This window comes from Anguilla rostrata, chromosome 6 (genome assembly GCF_018555375.3).
Source record: "Anguilla rostrata isolate EN2019 chromosome 6, ASM1855537v3, whole genome shotgun sequence".
Classification (NCBI taxonomy): Eukaryota; Metazoa; Chordata; class Actinopteri; order Anguilliformes; family Anguillidae; genus Anguilla; species Anguilla rostrata.
In genome coordinates this window covers 47,465,518-47,479,993 of record NC_057938.1, presented here as the reverse complement: position 1 = coordinate 47,479,993, position 14,476 = coordinate 47,465,518, and the positions used below count along the sequence as shown (strand labels likewise).

At 43.9% G+C, this 14,476-nt stretch overlaps 2 protein-coding genes across 3 annotated transcripts in view; one reads left to right on the top strand and one right to left on the bottom strand.

The window, feature by feature from the left end:
• tbc1d32 (TBC1 domain family, member 32) overlaps positions 1 to 9,712 on the bottom strand; it is a 44,704-nt gene extending 34,992 nt beyond the window's left edge. Inside the window, exons 1-13 of one of the 2 annotated variants that reach the window (XM_064340138.1) lie at positions 9,371 to 9,712; positions 8,175 to 8,363; positions 7,707 to 7,868; positions 7,107 to 7,284; positions 6,381 to 6,452; positions 5,930 to 6,055; positions 5,204 to 5,282; positions 4,848 to 4,951; positions 4,659 to 4,720; positions 4,253 to 4,403; positions 3,709 to 3,768; positions 3,142 to 3,244; positions 94 to 231 (exon numbers count right to left, since the gene is read on the bottom strand). In XM_064340138.1, coding sequence (XP_064196208.1) covers positions 94 to 231; positions 3,142 to 3,244; positions 3,709 to 3,768; positions 4,253 to 4,403; positions 4,659 to 4,720; positions 4,848 to 4,951; positions 5,204 to 5,282; positions 5,930 to 6,055; positions 6,381 to 6,452; positions 7,107 to 7,284; positions 7,707 to 7,868; positions 8,175 to 8,338 — 1,399 coding nt within the window. In that variant the 5' untranslated portion in view covers positions 8,339 to 8,363; positions 9,371 to 9,712. The remainder of the gene's footprint in view (positions 1 to 93; positions 232 to 3,141; positions 3,245 to 3,708; positions 3,769 to 4,252; positions 4,404 to 4,658; positions 4,721 to 4,847; positions 4,952 to 5,203; positions 5,283 to 5,929; positions 6,056 to 6,380; positions 6,453 to 7,106; positions 7,285 to 7,706; positions 7,869 to 8,174; positions 8,364 to 9,370) is intronic. The other variant, XM_064340139.1, reaches the window with a different exon arrangement.
• A 274-nt stretch (positions 9,713 to 9,986) lies between these two features.
• On the top strand, positions 9,987 to 13,325 carry hsdl1 (hydroxysteroid dehydrogenase like 1). Its single transcript, XM_064340140.1, has 4 exons — positions 9,987 to 10,425; positions 10,726 to 11,171; positions 11,502 to 11,732; positions 12,244 to 13,325. Exons 1-4 carry the CDS (start codon positions 10,206 to 10,208, stop codon positions 12,313 to 12,315), a joined length of 969 nt encoding a protein of 322 aa, XP_064196210.1. The 5' UTR covers positions 9,987 to 10,205; the 3' UTR covers positions 12,316 to 13,325.
• Positions 13,326 to 14,476: the final 1,151 nt, after the last annotated feature.

Below are 14,476 nucleotides of genomic sequence, written 5' to 3'. Positions count from 1 at the left end.
AAACTACAATTTTGTAGAATTTTGTTCTTTTCTTTGAAAAGGGAGTTCTAAAGAAAGCTGCAAGCAGTAAAAGAGCATCATGGGAAGGCATACCTTTCCTTTTCTTCACTCTGATGGGGAAAAGCTTCCTTCCGTTGGTGTACATGAGGAGCCTTCCCAGCAGGCAGAGGGAGTGGACGAAATACATGTACTCCAGCTCCTTGGCCGTGTACAGCGTCCTCTGGGCACCACCTGGAGACACTGAACACTTAACACTCTGAACGCTTACAGCACCATGCACCGCCAGCAGTGGGCCTCCCGCACACAAGGGGGCGCTGTCTACATTGCTTTTTAGCCAGTACATAAGACACAAGGCACGCTTTTGTTTCATTTCAAGCTCGTTATTGATTTGATTAGTCGACATCCTTGGAAGGGGGACTTATGCGGTTTATAATGTTATCAATATGAGCAGCTGGACATTCAGTGAAGTGAGTTAAGGGTGCAGGGTTATTACAGCGGCATCCCCGGCTGCAACGCTAAGCTGTTTACACCCAAAGCCGTCTCGTTACGAGCCCAGCACTGTTCTAAACGCCCTGCTGGCGCTCGGTAAAACGCAATCTCCGATGCGCAGCAGCGTGGTAAATAGGCAAGGGCGCGTGTGTGCAGAAAAACCTTATCGGGGGTTACTCTGACTGAACTAAGAACTCTCCCTCACCTTCCCGTCTGGAGAGCAACGCCGCGACTGCTCTCCTGCTGATAAGGCCGGCTCTCAGCACGGGAGCGTTAAAGTGTGAATCCCCTCTAACCCCCGCTAACACGCCGCTGCTGCAGGACCGCTACATCTCTCTCCACCTGCGCTCTATCTCTCCCTCGCTCTCTCTCTCTCTCGCCCTCCCGACCTCGTCCCCGCAATCCAAGGCTGCTGGTAACGCCCACTGCTGCTCCCTGGATAACACACACTTGCATGCACGCACACTCACGCACGCACGCACGCACGCACACACACACGCACACTCACACGCACACACACACACACACACACACACACTGTTCTCAGGCAAAACGCCCCAGTCCTAACGATGCCAAAGCCACCTGGCTTTGATTCCGGGGGTGGGGGGGGGAAATTAAACAGCTTCAGAAACAGGCACGTTATCAAGACGTCCTTTGGTTGGGCTTCTATTAGTTGTCCAGCTCCACTATATCAGATGAGAATGGGGGGGGGCGCTGAAGGCGGGAGAGACGGTGATGGCGTGGTGCGCCGTCGGCACGGGTTCGAGAAACCGCGCTCGGGCCCGCCGGAGGCCCGCCGGGGACGGCGAGAGGGCCGAGAAAAGCCATTAGCCGCTCCGAACGGGGACGCGCGCCGGGGGGAATAATAAGCCATCTTCTTTTTTAGGAAAAAGCACACCTCCCGGCAGCTCTGGGACGCTCGCATTGATTTGTGCGAAGGAGCGCTGAATCTGTTTTTTTTTTTTTTTTTTTTTTTTTCCCCCAACGGCGCTGCAAATGAATTCCGCGTCGTCGCCGTCCGGGTCGGCCAAACTGCTTACGGAGCAAACAGAAAAAAGAATGAAATAAACCTTGTGCATAACGAGGAGGGACACTCAAGAGATAAGACAAACGAAAAAAACACATTTTTAAAATGTGTGCTGCGTTCACATTTTTAAATCTGAAAACCCTCCCCCTCTCGGGGAGAAACGCGATGTGCGTGTGGGCGGACGGACAGAGCCCGAATCTCTTCTCTTCGGCTCAGAAGCCGCGCAATGTTAGACGGCCCTCTGTCCTTCACAGGGGACGCCGCTGACTCAGGCCCGGTACGAACCTCCCCGCCCCCGACCCGGCACCCACAATGCCCCTGTCCCCATGCAGCTGCGCCTGGTCGCAGACGGTCGCTATCTCCAGGGCGAGATACTCTCGACCCTGACGATAGCGTGGACCGGGGGGCTGGAGGGGTGGGTGGGGGGGGAGCGGCAGTGCACTCTGTAACGGTCCAGAGAGAACAGAAAACCAGGCCCAGAAGGACAGATGTCAGATACGGTCAGATACCAACACGCAGCGAGATGTCCCTCTGCTTAGCCCCTTTTCCCCAGAGCTCCTGGTGGTCTGTCAGCAGTGACTGAGAGCCGGGCGGGAGGGACCTCCAAGAGGTTACCGTGGAAGCCAGCTGTGCAGCTGCGCTCAAACCTGCCTCTGGTGAACTCAACACAGAGCTCTGGGAAAGCTAGCAGCCATTCCAAAACTGGAAGGGTGGGGGGGGAGGGTTGTGTGGGGGCAGGGCGGGCCAGGGGGAATAGCAACCAATTTTCTTTTTAAACACTCGAGAGCGCGTCGTGTATTTCCAGCGATTGCGATGGAACAGAGCGCTTTTGCTTATTGAGAGCAGATCCGTTCGACGAGCCTTGTTTCGTTTGCTGAAATCCACTCGGGCCCCCCCATAAGACATTCAGAGCACAAACGAAAGTCATCACCATTTATTTGGGCCCGAACAAATTGCCGCTATCAGGCAACGCGAGTTTCAATAATCTCAATGTAGAGAGACAGGTAAGGGATACGAAGCCTGAACAGCTTAGTAATGTACATTCATATAAATGAACGCAGCTTTGGAGACACATTATTTGCATTTAGTAAGATAACCCACAGATAGTCTTATCTGGGTGTTTGTGACTTCATGTTTACTCTGGAAAATGTACGGTCTACACTGAGATCTGTTTATTGAATATTAATGTTGGGATGCTTGCAGAATACTTTTAAAAAAGGGGAGGCTTCACTTACAAACAACTGCTGCTGATACAGTGTCTTATTTGTTAAGGATTTTAAACTGAACCTTCTCAGCAAAGCTATTAGCTTAGGTATTAGAAAGTTCGTTTAACCATGCCGATAATGGTCAAAATGGATTTTGGCAAAATAACACACTGTTAGGGTGGGAGCATATAATGGAATGCTGCCATATTTATGAAATTCACATTTTAGATTGTGAGGCTGACAGTTAATCTAATAGAGTTAGCTCAAATATGTTAGTAAATGAATCCCTCCACCAAATGACTTAATTTACTGATAAAATGAACAGAATTAACATAACATATCGATAAGAACGAACAGAATTAGACATGTTATTTCCGCAAGAGGGAACGAGAAGACACAAAGAAAAAAGTTCACACAAACCAATCAGCTGGTGCTCCACGGAGTGCGTGACGTCCGACGCCTCCTCTGGAACTCGGTCGCAGGACTCAAAGTAATAAATGCACTGCTGAACCGCGGCGGCAATCTGCGGAACAAGGACGCCGATTTAAATCTTCAATGTTAGCGTTTCGCATTATCTCGAAAATAGAAGAAAAAAGTAAACAAACACCATTAGACAAGGAAGTGATTAAAGAAATCATCTGAGAAATGAGTTCTCAGTCACCGTTCGTAATGGCAAATAAAGGCCGCCTCGGAAATTGTTTACGGCGAAGCGGCTTTCGGATTTGTGCCGAGCTGCGCTACCGAGTACCCGGCGTAGAAAATCCTAAAACAAATTTGCGAATCCAATTTTCGCCTCGTCGGAAAGCGAGAGGGAGATACGCATGACAAACAGTGGATGCTCTAAAAGGTAAACTCGGGGGAACTGATAGGCCGAACCATCAAGTCATCCTCCAGGTATTCGCATCGGCAGTCTACCCCTGCTCTGGCGGTGAAGACCAAGCCCGACTTCGTGTTGAGTAAAAGGGCCGTCAAGACTGACCCACTCACCAGAGACTTGTACTTCATCTCCAGGAGCCTCAGAACCACGGTTCTGCTGTAGTAGCCGTGCTGAAACACAGGGAGATGGGAGGTAGACATGTTCCATTTGTGCGCTATACGACTGCAACTGGAGCACAAGCTGACATCGTTGTTCCATCTAGACAAGGGGTGGAGAAATCCATTCCTGGAGGGTCGGTGTGCACGCTTACTTCTTTCCCCACCAATTACCATGGCTAAATTAGGTCATTATGGGTAGCCAGCTCTGCTGCTTGTCTCATAGATTAAACTACAGTAATGAGCTTCATGCAGGGACACAAGAACAGTCTTCAGCTGACATTTTAACTGATCAAGAAATGTAGCTGAAATTTCAAATCATGTAAATGATGACTCAAAATGGTGAAATGAAATGAAAATGACTGGGCTAATTAAATCATTAAGGGCGGGATTTGGCTTGAAATCCTCTCGCACTTACTGCCCTCTGTCCCTACCCATTGTCTGGACCTTAACTGCAGCTCTGCGCTTGCTCTTAAAATGGAGACGGCCTCATGCTCACCATCCACTTTTTGAACCACGAGGCTTTGGTGTCCAGCATTGTGATCAGGTGGACGGGTTCCAGGGGCTTCTGGGAGGCCGGCGTCCCCAGACTGTGTTCCGAGTGCACAGAGAGGAGGGACAGGGTGCTCTCAATGATCTCCTCCATATATCTACAGCGGCAGAAAGAAACATGCACAGTCAAAACAAACAGTCAAAGGCAGTGTATTTAACACCTGGGACCTGTACCACAAAGCAGGAATCCAGCAGAAGTAAAGCCCGGAACAGCACTTTTTACTTCAGTCCATGTTCCAGGTTTGGGAGGGTTCCGGGTTTTACTCAATGGAGTTATCCGGCTAACTCAGCAATCCTGCTTCGTGATACAGATCTCTGGAACATCTCGTTACTTAAAGTAGCAAATGACTCACTTTTCTGGGTGGCGAATCCAGAATGATGTCACTTCCTTTTGGAAATCATTCAGTAATCGCATCTACATTGAAAAAAAAACGTGTATATTAATTTCTTATGTATTTATTTACTTAGCTGAACATTAGCATCAATGCAGATATACAGTAATAATAATAATAATGACAAATAGCATAAGCAGAATAACATGCCTGTTTCAGGACGCGTGTCATTTCCTGTGTTTTTACATCAACACCAGCAGATCCCACTGGAAAGGTCCATTTCTGGAGGAGGAAGTCAGACTCCAAACTTTTGGCTACATGACAAAATTCAAGAAAAATGGAGACACACTTTATAATATCAGAAATATAAATTGAGACAATAAAAGTATTACTGCTCACATACACGGCCAACAAAATATGATCGATCAAAAAGGAATTATAACCTATTTTATTATTAAACTTTAATAACAGCATTTTATCACATATTACGACCTAAAATATACAGTTAAATTTGTTCTAAGGAAATAATTGTATAATAAAACAAGGCTTAGTAAGACATATATTACCTAGGCTGGTGTAAATTTCTCTTGTTACATTCAGTGGAGACGAGGAAAAGGTTTTCGCAAAAAATCTCAGGACCTTGTCCTAAGAAAAGACATTTGAGACACACAACCATGACAGAAAATTTCAATTTTTCACTGTTGATAAATTAATACTTATTTTCATACTGAAACCTCTCCTCAAATGTCATCTTTCATGTTGATGACCTTTTTCATTATTCTGCACTTGTCAGCAAGTCGGAAAACATATTTCCAATTTCAGACCACATGGTACATTAACAGGTGACCAGAGGAGGGTCTTATCGCTCAGTGAGGACAACTGGTAGCCTGTGGGACATCTTTTATGAGGAGCTTACACAGATAATCCAAGGACCCCGGTCCAATTAACACCCACCCTACTCCAGGAGGGAAAAGGCTAATTGTCATAGTCTGGTGTGACACAGCTCAGGGTTGTACCTGTAATCTCTAGGCCAGGGCAGCCCAACCCTGTTCCTGGAGGCCTACTGTCCCGATGATTTTCACTTAGACACCAAGAGGCCACCAGTAATACGATCAAAACCTGTGCATTCAGCTACCAGCAATACAATCTAAACCTGTGCATTTAGCATCTGCTTTTACTAACTGAGCTGTTATAGCGCAGCCCTAGCGCACAGTACAATAGAGCCTGGTCCATGCAGAGAGAACCAATCCCGAATCAGGAACCGGGGTGGCTGGTTTCGGGGGGGGGCTCACGCTCAGGCTGGGGTCGGGGTCTGCCAGGGCTGCGGACAGGTTCCTGCGCAGGCTGCTCCAGCTCTCGCAGCTCAGCACGTCAGAGGGCGGGGCACAGCACAGGGACTGCAGGGCCTCCCAGCGCACCTGGGGTCAGAGGTCAATTTCAGACACGGTCCCGACACTCCCTCCACCACCGGCTTCCTGTTTCTAACCCTGACCCTGTCGCTATTGCCTGGGAGTACACTTCCTGTTTCAGGGCAGGGCTCAAATCAAGGTCAAGCTCAAGGTCAAATAGATCCAAGAGCGCGTAAAGCTTATTTTATGTCATCCCACGCACACATCCGTCACTGCAGAAAGAGGAAACCCTGAAATCATGCTTCCTTTTAGCTGAAGCTTATGTACTGAGACAAGGTGAGGGAAAACAATGATATCCAAAAGAATGCCGGTAAATGAAAAGCAGTCACACTACCTCTTTTGGGCGGCTGGGGTCAAGTTTTTCTGCGATAACCTGCAGTTGCTCGTGCTTGATGAATGCATAGCTCTGTTAAGAAAGACAGAAACAGCAATTTTTCTTGTATGTTCAAAAGCAGAACATTTGACAGAATAACAATGCAGCATATTTATCATTTCATGCGGATTCCGTTTGAACAAACAGATTGGTGAGCATTTCGGAAAAGGAAGGCCACCCCATTTTATCGGTCAGCTAAGGACTAAGAGATTTAAAAAAAAAAAACATGTGCCAATGATCTTTGATGAGAGAATAAGCGATACTACGGCAGGAGGTTTCTTCAGACTGATGAAAAACAAATGCCTCCCAGCATATCGCAGAATAACAAATGCAGCGGTTCTCTAAAGAGCAGGTCAGACATTTACGGTCCAGGGTTTGGCTTTCCTTTCAGGTTTTTTTCTAAGCTTCAGGTTCAGCAGAATCTATGGGATCCGCTGAGTCAAAAAACCGCACATCTAAAGTGCCTAACATCTAATCTATGTTACAGACGCCACATAACTCAGAGACACCGAAAGGAAAAGCATCTCAAACAGTGATGCTTCATTCGGAAGCCTGAGCGCCGCCATGGACGTTTGAAAAAGCGCTCGCCGTAACGATTCACGCAGCTTCTGGCAGGGTAATGGATACGCGCAGCCAATCTGAAAAAGGCATGTGTAATGTATAAATGCCTATCGGTTGATGAAGCACCTGGTTGAAAGAGGAGTCGCTGTCGGAGCAGTTGTCCGTGTAATGGCTGCCAGACTGCTCTCGCTGGCTTCTCCTCTGCATCTCCTCCTTCTTCAGCTGATCCTCTTCAAACTTATTGATCAGCGATTCCACCACCACCATCATGGTATTCTTAAGCGTTAGCATCATTGCTTTGTATCTATTGATTTAAAAAAGTAAACAAATCAAAATAGAAATATCAATATGTTATTTGTTGTTTGAATGCTGAGGAATTATACACTTTTTCAGGATAACTGCTTACTATTCACATTAGTTGAGATATCATCTTGTGGTTGGCCATGATGATTGAATGAAATAATGATTTTATGGAGTTCAGCTAAATTATGTGGATGAAGACTAAATTAAATTGAATGGAATACAAACAATTCAGTGACCAAGAAAAAGCAGTTCTCCAAATCATAGGTAAAAAGTTGAACCTCTCAAATCCCAGGCTAAATTTCAATCATATAAGCCAGAGTCAAGGAAAACAGGAACCATGACTAGAGTCTGTGTAAACTCCATATTATGAGGGTGACCATGTTTTTTTAGTGTTGAGATGAAGGCGGAGCCTACAGTACTCACTGGCCAGATTCCCGCGTTCTCCGCGTGACAGCGTGGACCAGGGTATCTTGACCGGAGCCAATGGCATGGCTGTCGCCCCTAGCGCAGCTCTCCGTTTCCTCGTCGATGACCGCCCCAAGTGAGCTCTCCACATACTGCCGCAGGTACTTTACAAACTCATAGCTGTCAGGAAGACATGGACCACATGTATTACATTACATTACAGGCATTTAGCAGACGCTCTTATCCAAAGCAACTTACACAAGTTTTTTTTACATAGTATTTACAGTGTTGGATATATCCATTTATACATCTGGATATACAGAGAAGCAATGGTACAACGACAGTGTCCAATCTGGGAATTGAACCTGCGGACCTTTAGGATACAATACCAGCTCCTTACCCATTATACTACACCGCCGCCCGCATGCATGTGTATATGCAAACTCAAAATAGCAAGGCTAGCACGAGACGCAGTTTGCAGCCTACTTGTGAAAGTTCTTGTCCGTCTCCTCGAGGTGCAAGAGGATTTCTTCGGCGCACTCGACCGAAGGCGCCCCGGAGATTCTCTCTTGCACGCTCCTGAGTAACCTCCTCAGCAGAGCCTGCAGTTCTGCCTCGTCCTCTGCGGAAAACTGGGACATGCTGCTCATCGAAAAAAATGCCAGCCTTTCCCTCCTAGCACCAAATCAGAGAGCACGTACGTTTGATATTACAGAGCCCATCACATCTTCATATGCAATTAAGCACAGAAATATGAAATTAAGGTGAACTGGACATTCAGGGCTTTGCCAGTTGAGAGCCTTAGAGATTATAGTTGCTGTCACGTACAGCCGATTTACTTCAACACAAATGTCTCAACATTCAGACAAAATTGTTATTTACAATATACACTCTACTAATTAACAACTCAGCAAGACCTCTAGGTATTGAATGAGGTGTGCTTTGTTAGGGTTGGAATGAAAACCTACAGGATGGCAGATCTCCAGGAATAGGGTTGGTTACCAAATGAACTACTGTACATACTGTACAACTGATCTGTCTATTCTCAAGATTTGTTTTGTGCTTTTAAGTGTGGTTCTGAAGTTCTATAGAGGAAGGTATAACGTTTGGGTAAGCTTGTACCAACTGCATTTGAATCAGGTTTCGGTTAAGTATGTGAAAAGTACATTTTTTAAAATCACAGTTTAACTAAATGAATTAACGTTATATAACATAAATCAAGTATCTGTTCGTCCATTACATGTATGGATGTAAATTAGATGGATTGGGGGGCAGTAATTCAGTTTTAACAATATAGAACAATACATTTTATTAAAATATTATGTTTTCATTTAGCTAATAAATGCAATATTTAAGCCTTTTCCCAGCTTAGTAGCCTGTACCAAATATAACCTAGTTATTTAAATAACAAATGTTTAATCAGGCACAAAATCTTAGCAAGCTAGTAACAGTTAGTTAGGTAATAGGCTACATATTTGATACAGCTTATACACGTCCATAATATTGAGTAACAGAGTAAGATGTAGCAATTGGTTTTAGCAAAAACCGATACCGTGTTATGGATACCAACGTTATATTAGCTGTCATTTGTATAGCCAATCCTTGTATTAACTAGCTAGCAAGCTCAATATTTTTTGCAATGTTTAAAATTAATTGGACAGAGAGTATTAAATGCAAATTACCTCCAGCATTTGCTGGCCAACTAGCGATAAGCTAGCCGGCAAGATTCCAGACCAATCTCTCTACTGGAGAAATGCTCAGCACGGCCAGTTAGCTGTTATCGCTAACGTTACTGACTGACGCTACTGTAGCTAGCTATCCAATGTTGTACAAGTCATTTAAATGCATTTTGAAGTCAACAAAGGTCAAAAAGTCTAACTGCATTGAAAATGTGCAATCCTGGAAACATGTATAAGCATTTATTAATGCACAGGTTCGCGTACTACTCTCCGTTTTTGGAGAATATGACGCTAACCAAGCAAGATGCTTGCAACAAGTCCAGTCTCTATGGAAACGAGGAAGCTGTTGCGCACGCGCGGTATTGTGGACCCTTCATCGTGAAACAAGACTGGGGTTTCCCTAAAGTATTTGCAGTTCTTCAGAGCGGTTTGTCAATTAACAGTGGTGCAGATTTAATCGTTACGTTGCACATAATTCAGTATAGCAAACTAACCAAGCCCCGTTTCGGAAATATACAGTTATCGTTTTCTAAGTTTTCTATCTTCGAAAATATTGCACCATGCCTTTAAATTTTATTCTCATGAGTGTGTCACATGATCACTGACTGTCAGAATTCCTTCCGGATTATTTCGGCGGTCAGAAGATCTGAGGGCACTAGTTGAATTAGTTAGTTTGCATTTTTCGAATCAGTTTTCTTCGTAACAAATGTTTAGTAGTTGTTGTTGTAATCGGTTAAGATAGTGCCGTAGTTAACTTACTATTAAAATTAATACAGCCTCAGAAAATAAATAGGTCGTCCCTTGCTAAAGAGCCAAATAACCAAAACTCGTGAGCGCCATGGCTGCTGTTGACAGTTTTCAGCTATTGTATCGAGAAATTGCTCGGTCATGTAATTGTTATGTAGAAACACTGGCCTTAGTGGGCGCATTTTATACGGCTAGTAAAGCTGTAGTCTTTGTGCGGGAATGTTACAGCTTGATCAGGCTACACTTTATACCGCGATTGATGTACAACAGGAATCTTGTTCGCCGGTTTGGTGAATGGGCTGTCATCTATGGTAAGCTGGTTTGAGACAATAAATGTTATATGTAGCCACTCACACATGCGCTAATTGGTAAATCCACGATTCGGACTGGCTGATGACCATAAGTACAGAACATATGAAAAAGTTTCATATAAATTAGCCCATACATGCTGACTAATAATAAGCACAGAAACATTCTACTAAATCTGTTAAGATTACCCAGGCATTACTCAACTGCTTGCCAACCTAACATTCCAGGGTGCGTCTTGTGTCATTCCACCTCATATATTTTCACTTAATCAAAATATGAAACGAGTTTTCTTTTTCATGCAGGTGCGTCAGAGACTGTTGCAAAAGCTTATGCAGAAGAGCTGGCAACCCACGGCGTCAGCATCATCCTCATCAGTCGAGACAGAAGTAGTGTGGAGGGCACTGCGAGGGCCATCGCCGATTCACACGGAGTTGAAACTGTTCTGGTTGAGGCAGATTTTAGCCACGGCCACGCGGCCTGCAGATCAGTCCAAGACGCACTGATAAATAAAGACGTAGGCTTTCTCGTGAACAGCGTTGACTCGTCTTTGGACTACTCGCAGAGGTTTGCCGACCTGTCTGAAGACAGGCTCTGGGACGCCATCAACAGAAACGTCACGGCGGCCACGCTAATGGCCCGCGTCGTTCTGCCCGGCATGGCGGAGAGAGGAAGGGGGGCTGTCATCAACATCTCCTCTGGAAGGTGTTGTAAACCCACACTGAACAAGGCAGCCTTCTCCGCATCCACGGTCAGTCAATGACAGCATTTTAGGATGCACGTAAATGACTGGTTAAAATAGCAGCATCATCATTTGGTTGCAGTTTTTTTTATGGGAAAGTTGACATCAATGTGGTTAAGATGGTAAACTTGTGGTCTGTTGGTTCTGGTTTCTGATACAAAGACTGAACTGAAGCAGGTCATCAGCTAGACCATCTTGAAATGGTTTTGCTGAATTTTCCAACAGGCGACCAGGCGATTCCTAGGCAGTCAGTTGGGCCTTAGGATTTTGTGTCATCTGAACAACTGGGTACATAATGGGAACAATTCATCTAAACCAGTGTGGCTCCCTCTCTCTTAGGCCTACCTGGACCACATCAGCCGTGCCCTGCATTATGAGTACAGCCGCAGGGGCATCTTCGTGCAGAGCCTGGTCCCCTTCGGCGTGGCTTCCCCGGAGACCGAGGACGGCGGCGCCAGGGCGGGGTGCAGCAGGTGGCTGGTGCCCCACCCACGAGTGTACGCCCGCCACGCCATCTCCACCCTGGGCATCTCCCACAGGACCACTGGGTACTGGCCCCACTCCTTGCAGGTACAGTTAGACCATACCTTTTGAAAGTAAATTAGCGAAACTGGGCTGCACTTAGGCCGTGTGGGGCACTGTAGGTTTAAATTGCGGCGGAGGGCATTTCTCCCATACCCTGGAGGAAAGCTCCTTACGCAGACTTAATTTGCTTTGTTAAGCTGATGCTAGCATGAATAGCTCTCATGATTCTTAGACGCATTATAGCCCAAAACAAAAGCAGTATAATGTGATCCTTTTGTACGAGCCTCATGTCCAAAGTGATTTCATTTTATAAGTGGTGGATTCTTGGAAGCAGAGCCTTATGTATGGCTCTGTATGGGTTTGTACCAAAGGTTAAGACCTATTACATTATTTTGCTGTTTTTCTTGTAAGAGGATCGCATTTTTAAATCTTTTTGCTTGTTTTTCAGTACGTGTGTGAGTGACCTCTATGAAAGTACACTGAAGTGTAGTTGTATACTTGATTGAGTGTAGGGAACTGTGTGTAATGTGTTTTTTTGTTTGTTGTTTTTTTCCAGTTTTGGTTTCTGCAGTACATGCCTGAGTGGATGTGGATCTGGGGAACGCACATGCTCAGTGGAACAGGTTGAACTGGTACACTCACTTCCTGTGTGCTGTTATACTGACAGCCACTTATACCTGACAACAACTCTATGTCTTACTTTGGTGTGCTGACATTTTTAATATATGAATTTATGAAAAATGAGCAAAAAGACACGAGTTTGAATGTTGAAAGGTTGCACTGGGAGCCGGAAAGGGCTTTGCTTTGCTCAAGATATGTAGAGTGATTTCTTGAATTTATTTATTTTTACAGAATTATTTTGTGAGCACTTTCCAATAACTTCTACCATATATAAACCCAAATCTATATTTGATGCTGTAGTATAAATACCCAATTTGCCAGTGGGATGACTACGGCATATAGGTAAATGTAGACTTCACAACTATGGCTGATTTCAGTCTAGCAATGCACTTTGTCCTTAACTGTGAGACATTTTTTGTGACATGTTAATAATAACATTTTTGAAATTTGATTTCAATAACCACAAAAATATTTTGTAACTCCTGCTTATGTATTGAAAAAATGTCAAGGGCAAAATTAAGTTGTACTGAATTTCAGCCTGAATTCAAGAGTCTTGCAAACAGTTTTTGCAAAATATATATGAAGTGGCTTTTCCCCACTGTGTTAAGATTGGTTTCTTTTTTGGAACATTGTTTTATCATTCTATATATTATGATTTCCTTATATTAATATAGGAAGAACATTGTGTTACAAACAAATTGTACTTATTGTGAAAATCTAAGGAGCTTTATGACTTTGTCGGTGTGCTGAGGTTGTGCAATCCTACAAAATACAATTGCTGATAGTGAGCAGTGAATAACTCTTTGTTACATGTGTGGTAGTAAAGTGTGACTACTCTGTATTACTGCTGCTATGCCAGGTTAGGGTAGTAATAACATATCATGATGTAATGTGCACTATACATTATGTAGACCACACACACTCTTGGGTTATTTCATGTCTTTGATTCGATCATAACACAAGTAAACTCTTAATATACAATAAATATCAACAATAAAATAACACTGGTGACTCGTTGATATTGTCTGTTGTCCTTTGTTATGTAAAAGAAAAGGAATGTATATTTTGCAGACTTCACTGCAGATATTGTTTTACTGCACTCCTGCCATAAAACAAGGCCAGACTTTCAAGCCTGTTGGTTCCATATGTAAGAAAAGATGAGATAAAGGTCTGTGCTTTAAAGAAAATGTCACTACTGTACACAAAAATGTTTTAAATATCATGTGATATTTATGTTAGGACAAGCTTCAAGCTTCACCATTTATTTTTTGCTTTGATCTCATTCACAATGACATAAGACCCTTGTTTAAAAAATGTGAATTTATTCCAATTGTTTTGCATTGAAAATCAACATATTAGGTAGCATGTGCGTACGTTTAGGCCCGTGAAAGAGGTCAATCATTAATGCACACAAGATTGACACAGCCATGTTGACAAACTAAGTTTATCTGTGCTTTTGGAAAGAAATATCAAACGTTCCTGAAGCCTTTCAAGGACACCAGACGCGTGGCCTACAATTGGTGAAAAACAAAAACAAACAAAAAAAAAAAAGAAAAGTGCTCAGGAAGGGCTTCAGGCCACTCGGTAACTGACCCATGTTACCAAGTTTGATTCTGGCTTTAATATTCCCTTTGAAGTCTGTTATTGGTGTTTGCCAACATGAGGACCAGAGTTGTGCAAAAGAAAATCAAGGAAGCCATTATGAGTCTGAGAAACGATTAAAAAAAAAAAAAAAAAAAAAAACAGTCAGGGACCTAGGCCAAACATTAGGCTAACCACAATCAACTGTTTAAAACAGTATTTAGACGAAAGAGAGCCCTGATTGAGCTCAACAATCACAAAGAGCCACTGACTGTTTTGTCATATTTCTCAGCCTCATAATTGCTTCCTTGACTTTCACTGGCATAACTGGTACTCATGTTGATAAATGCCAATAACAGTCAAAAGCATCTGAACTAGGTCTAAGCTGTCATACCTGCATTAAGGAAGCAATTGTACACACCTGACTAATCAGAAGCTCCTGTGATGACATTTATCTCAAACATCATGACGCCCTGAAATGGGGGGACTGTGTGTAAAAAGTGCTGTAATTTCTACACGGTGAAACCAAAATATATAAAAATGTTGAGAGTCTGCACTTCAATCACATGTGAGCTGTTTGATTACAA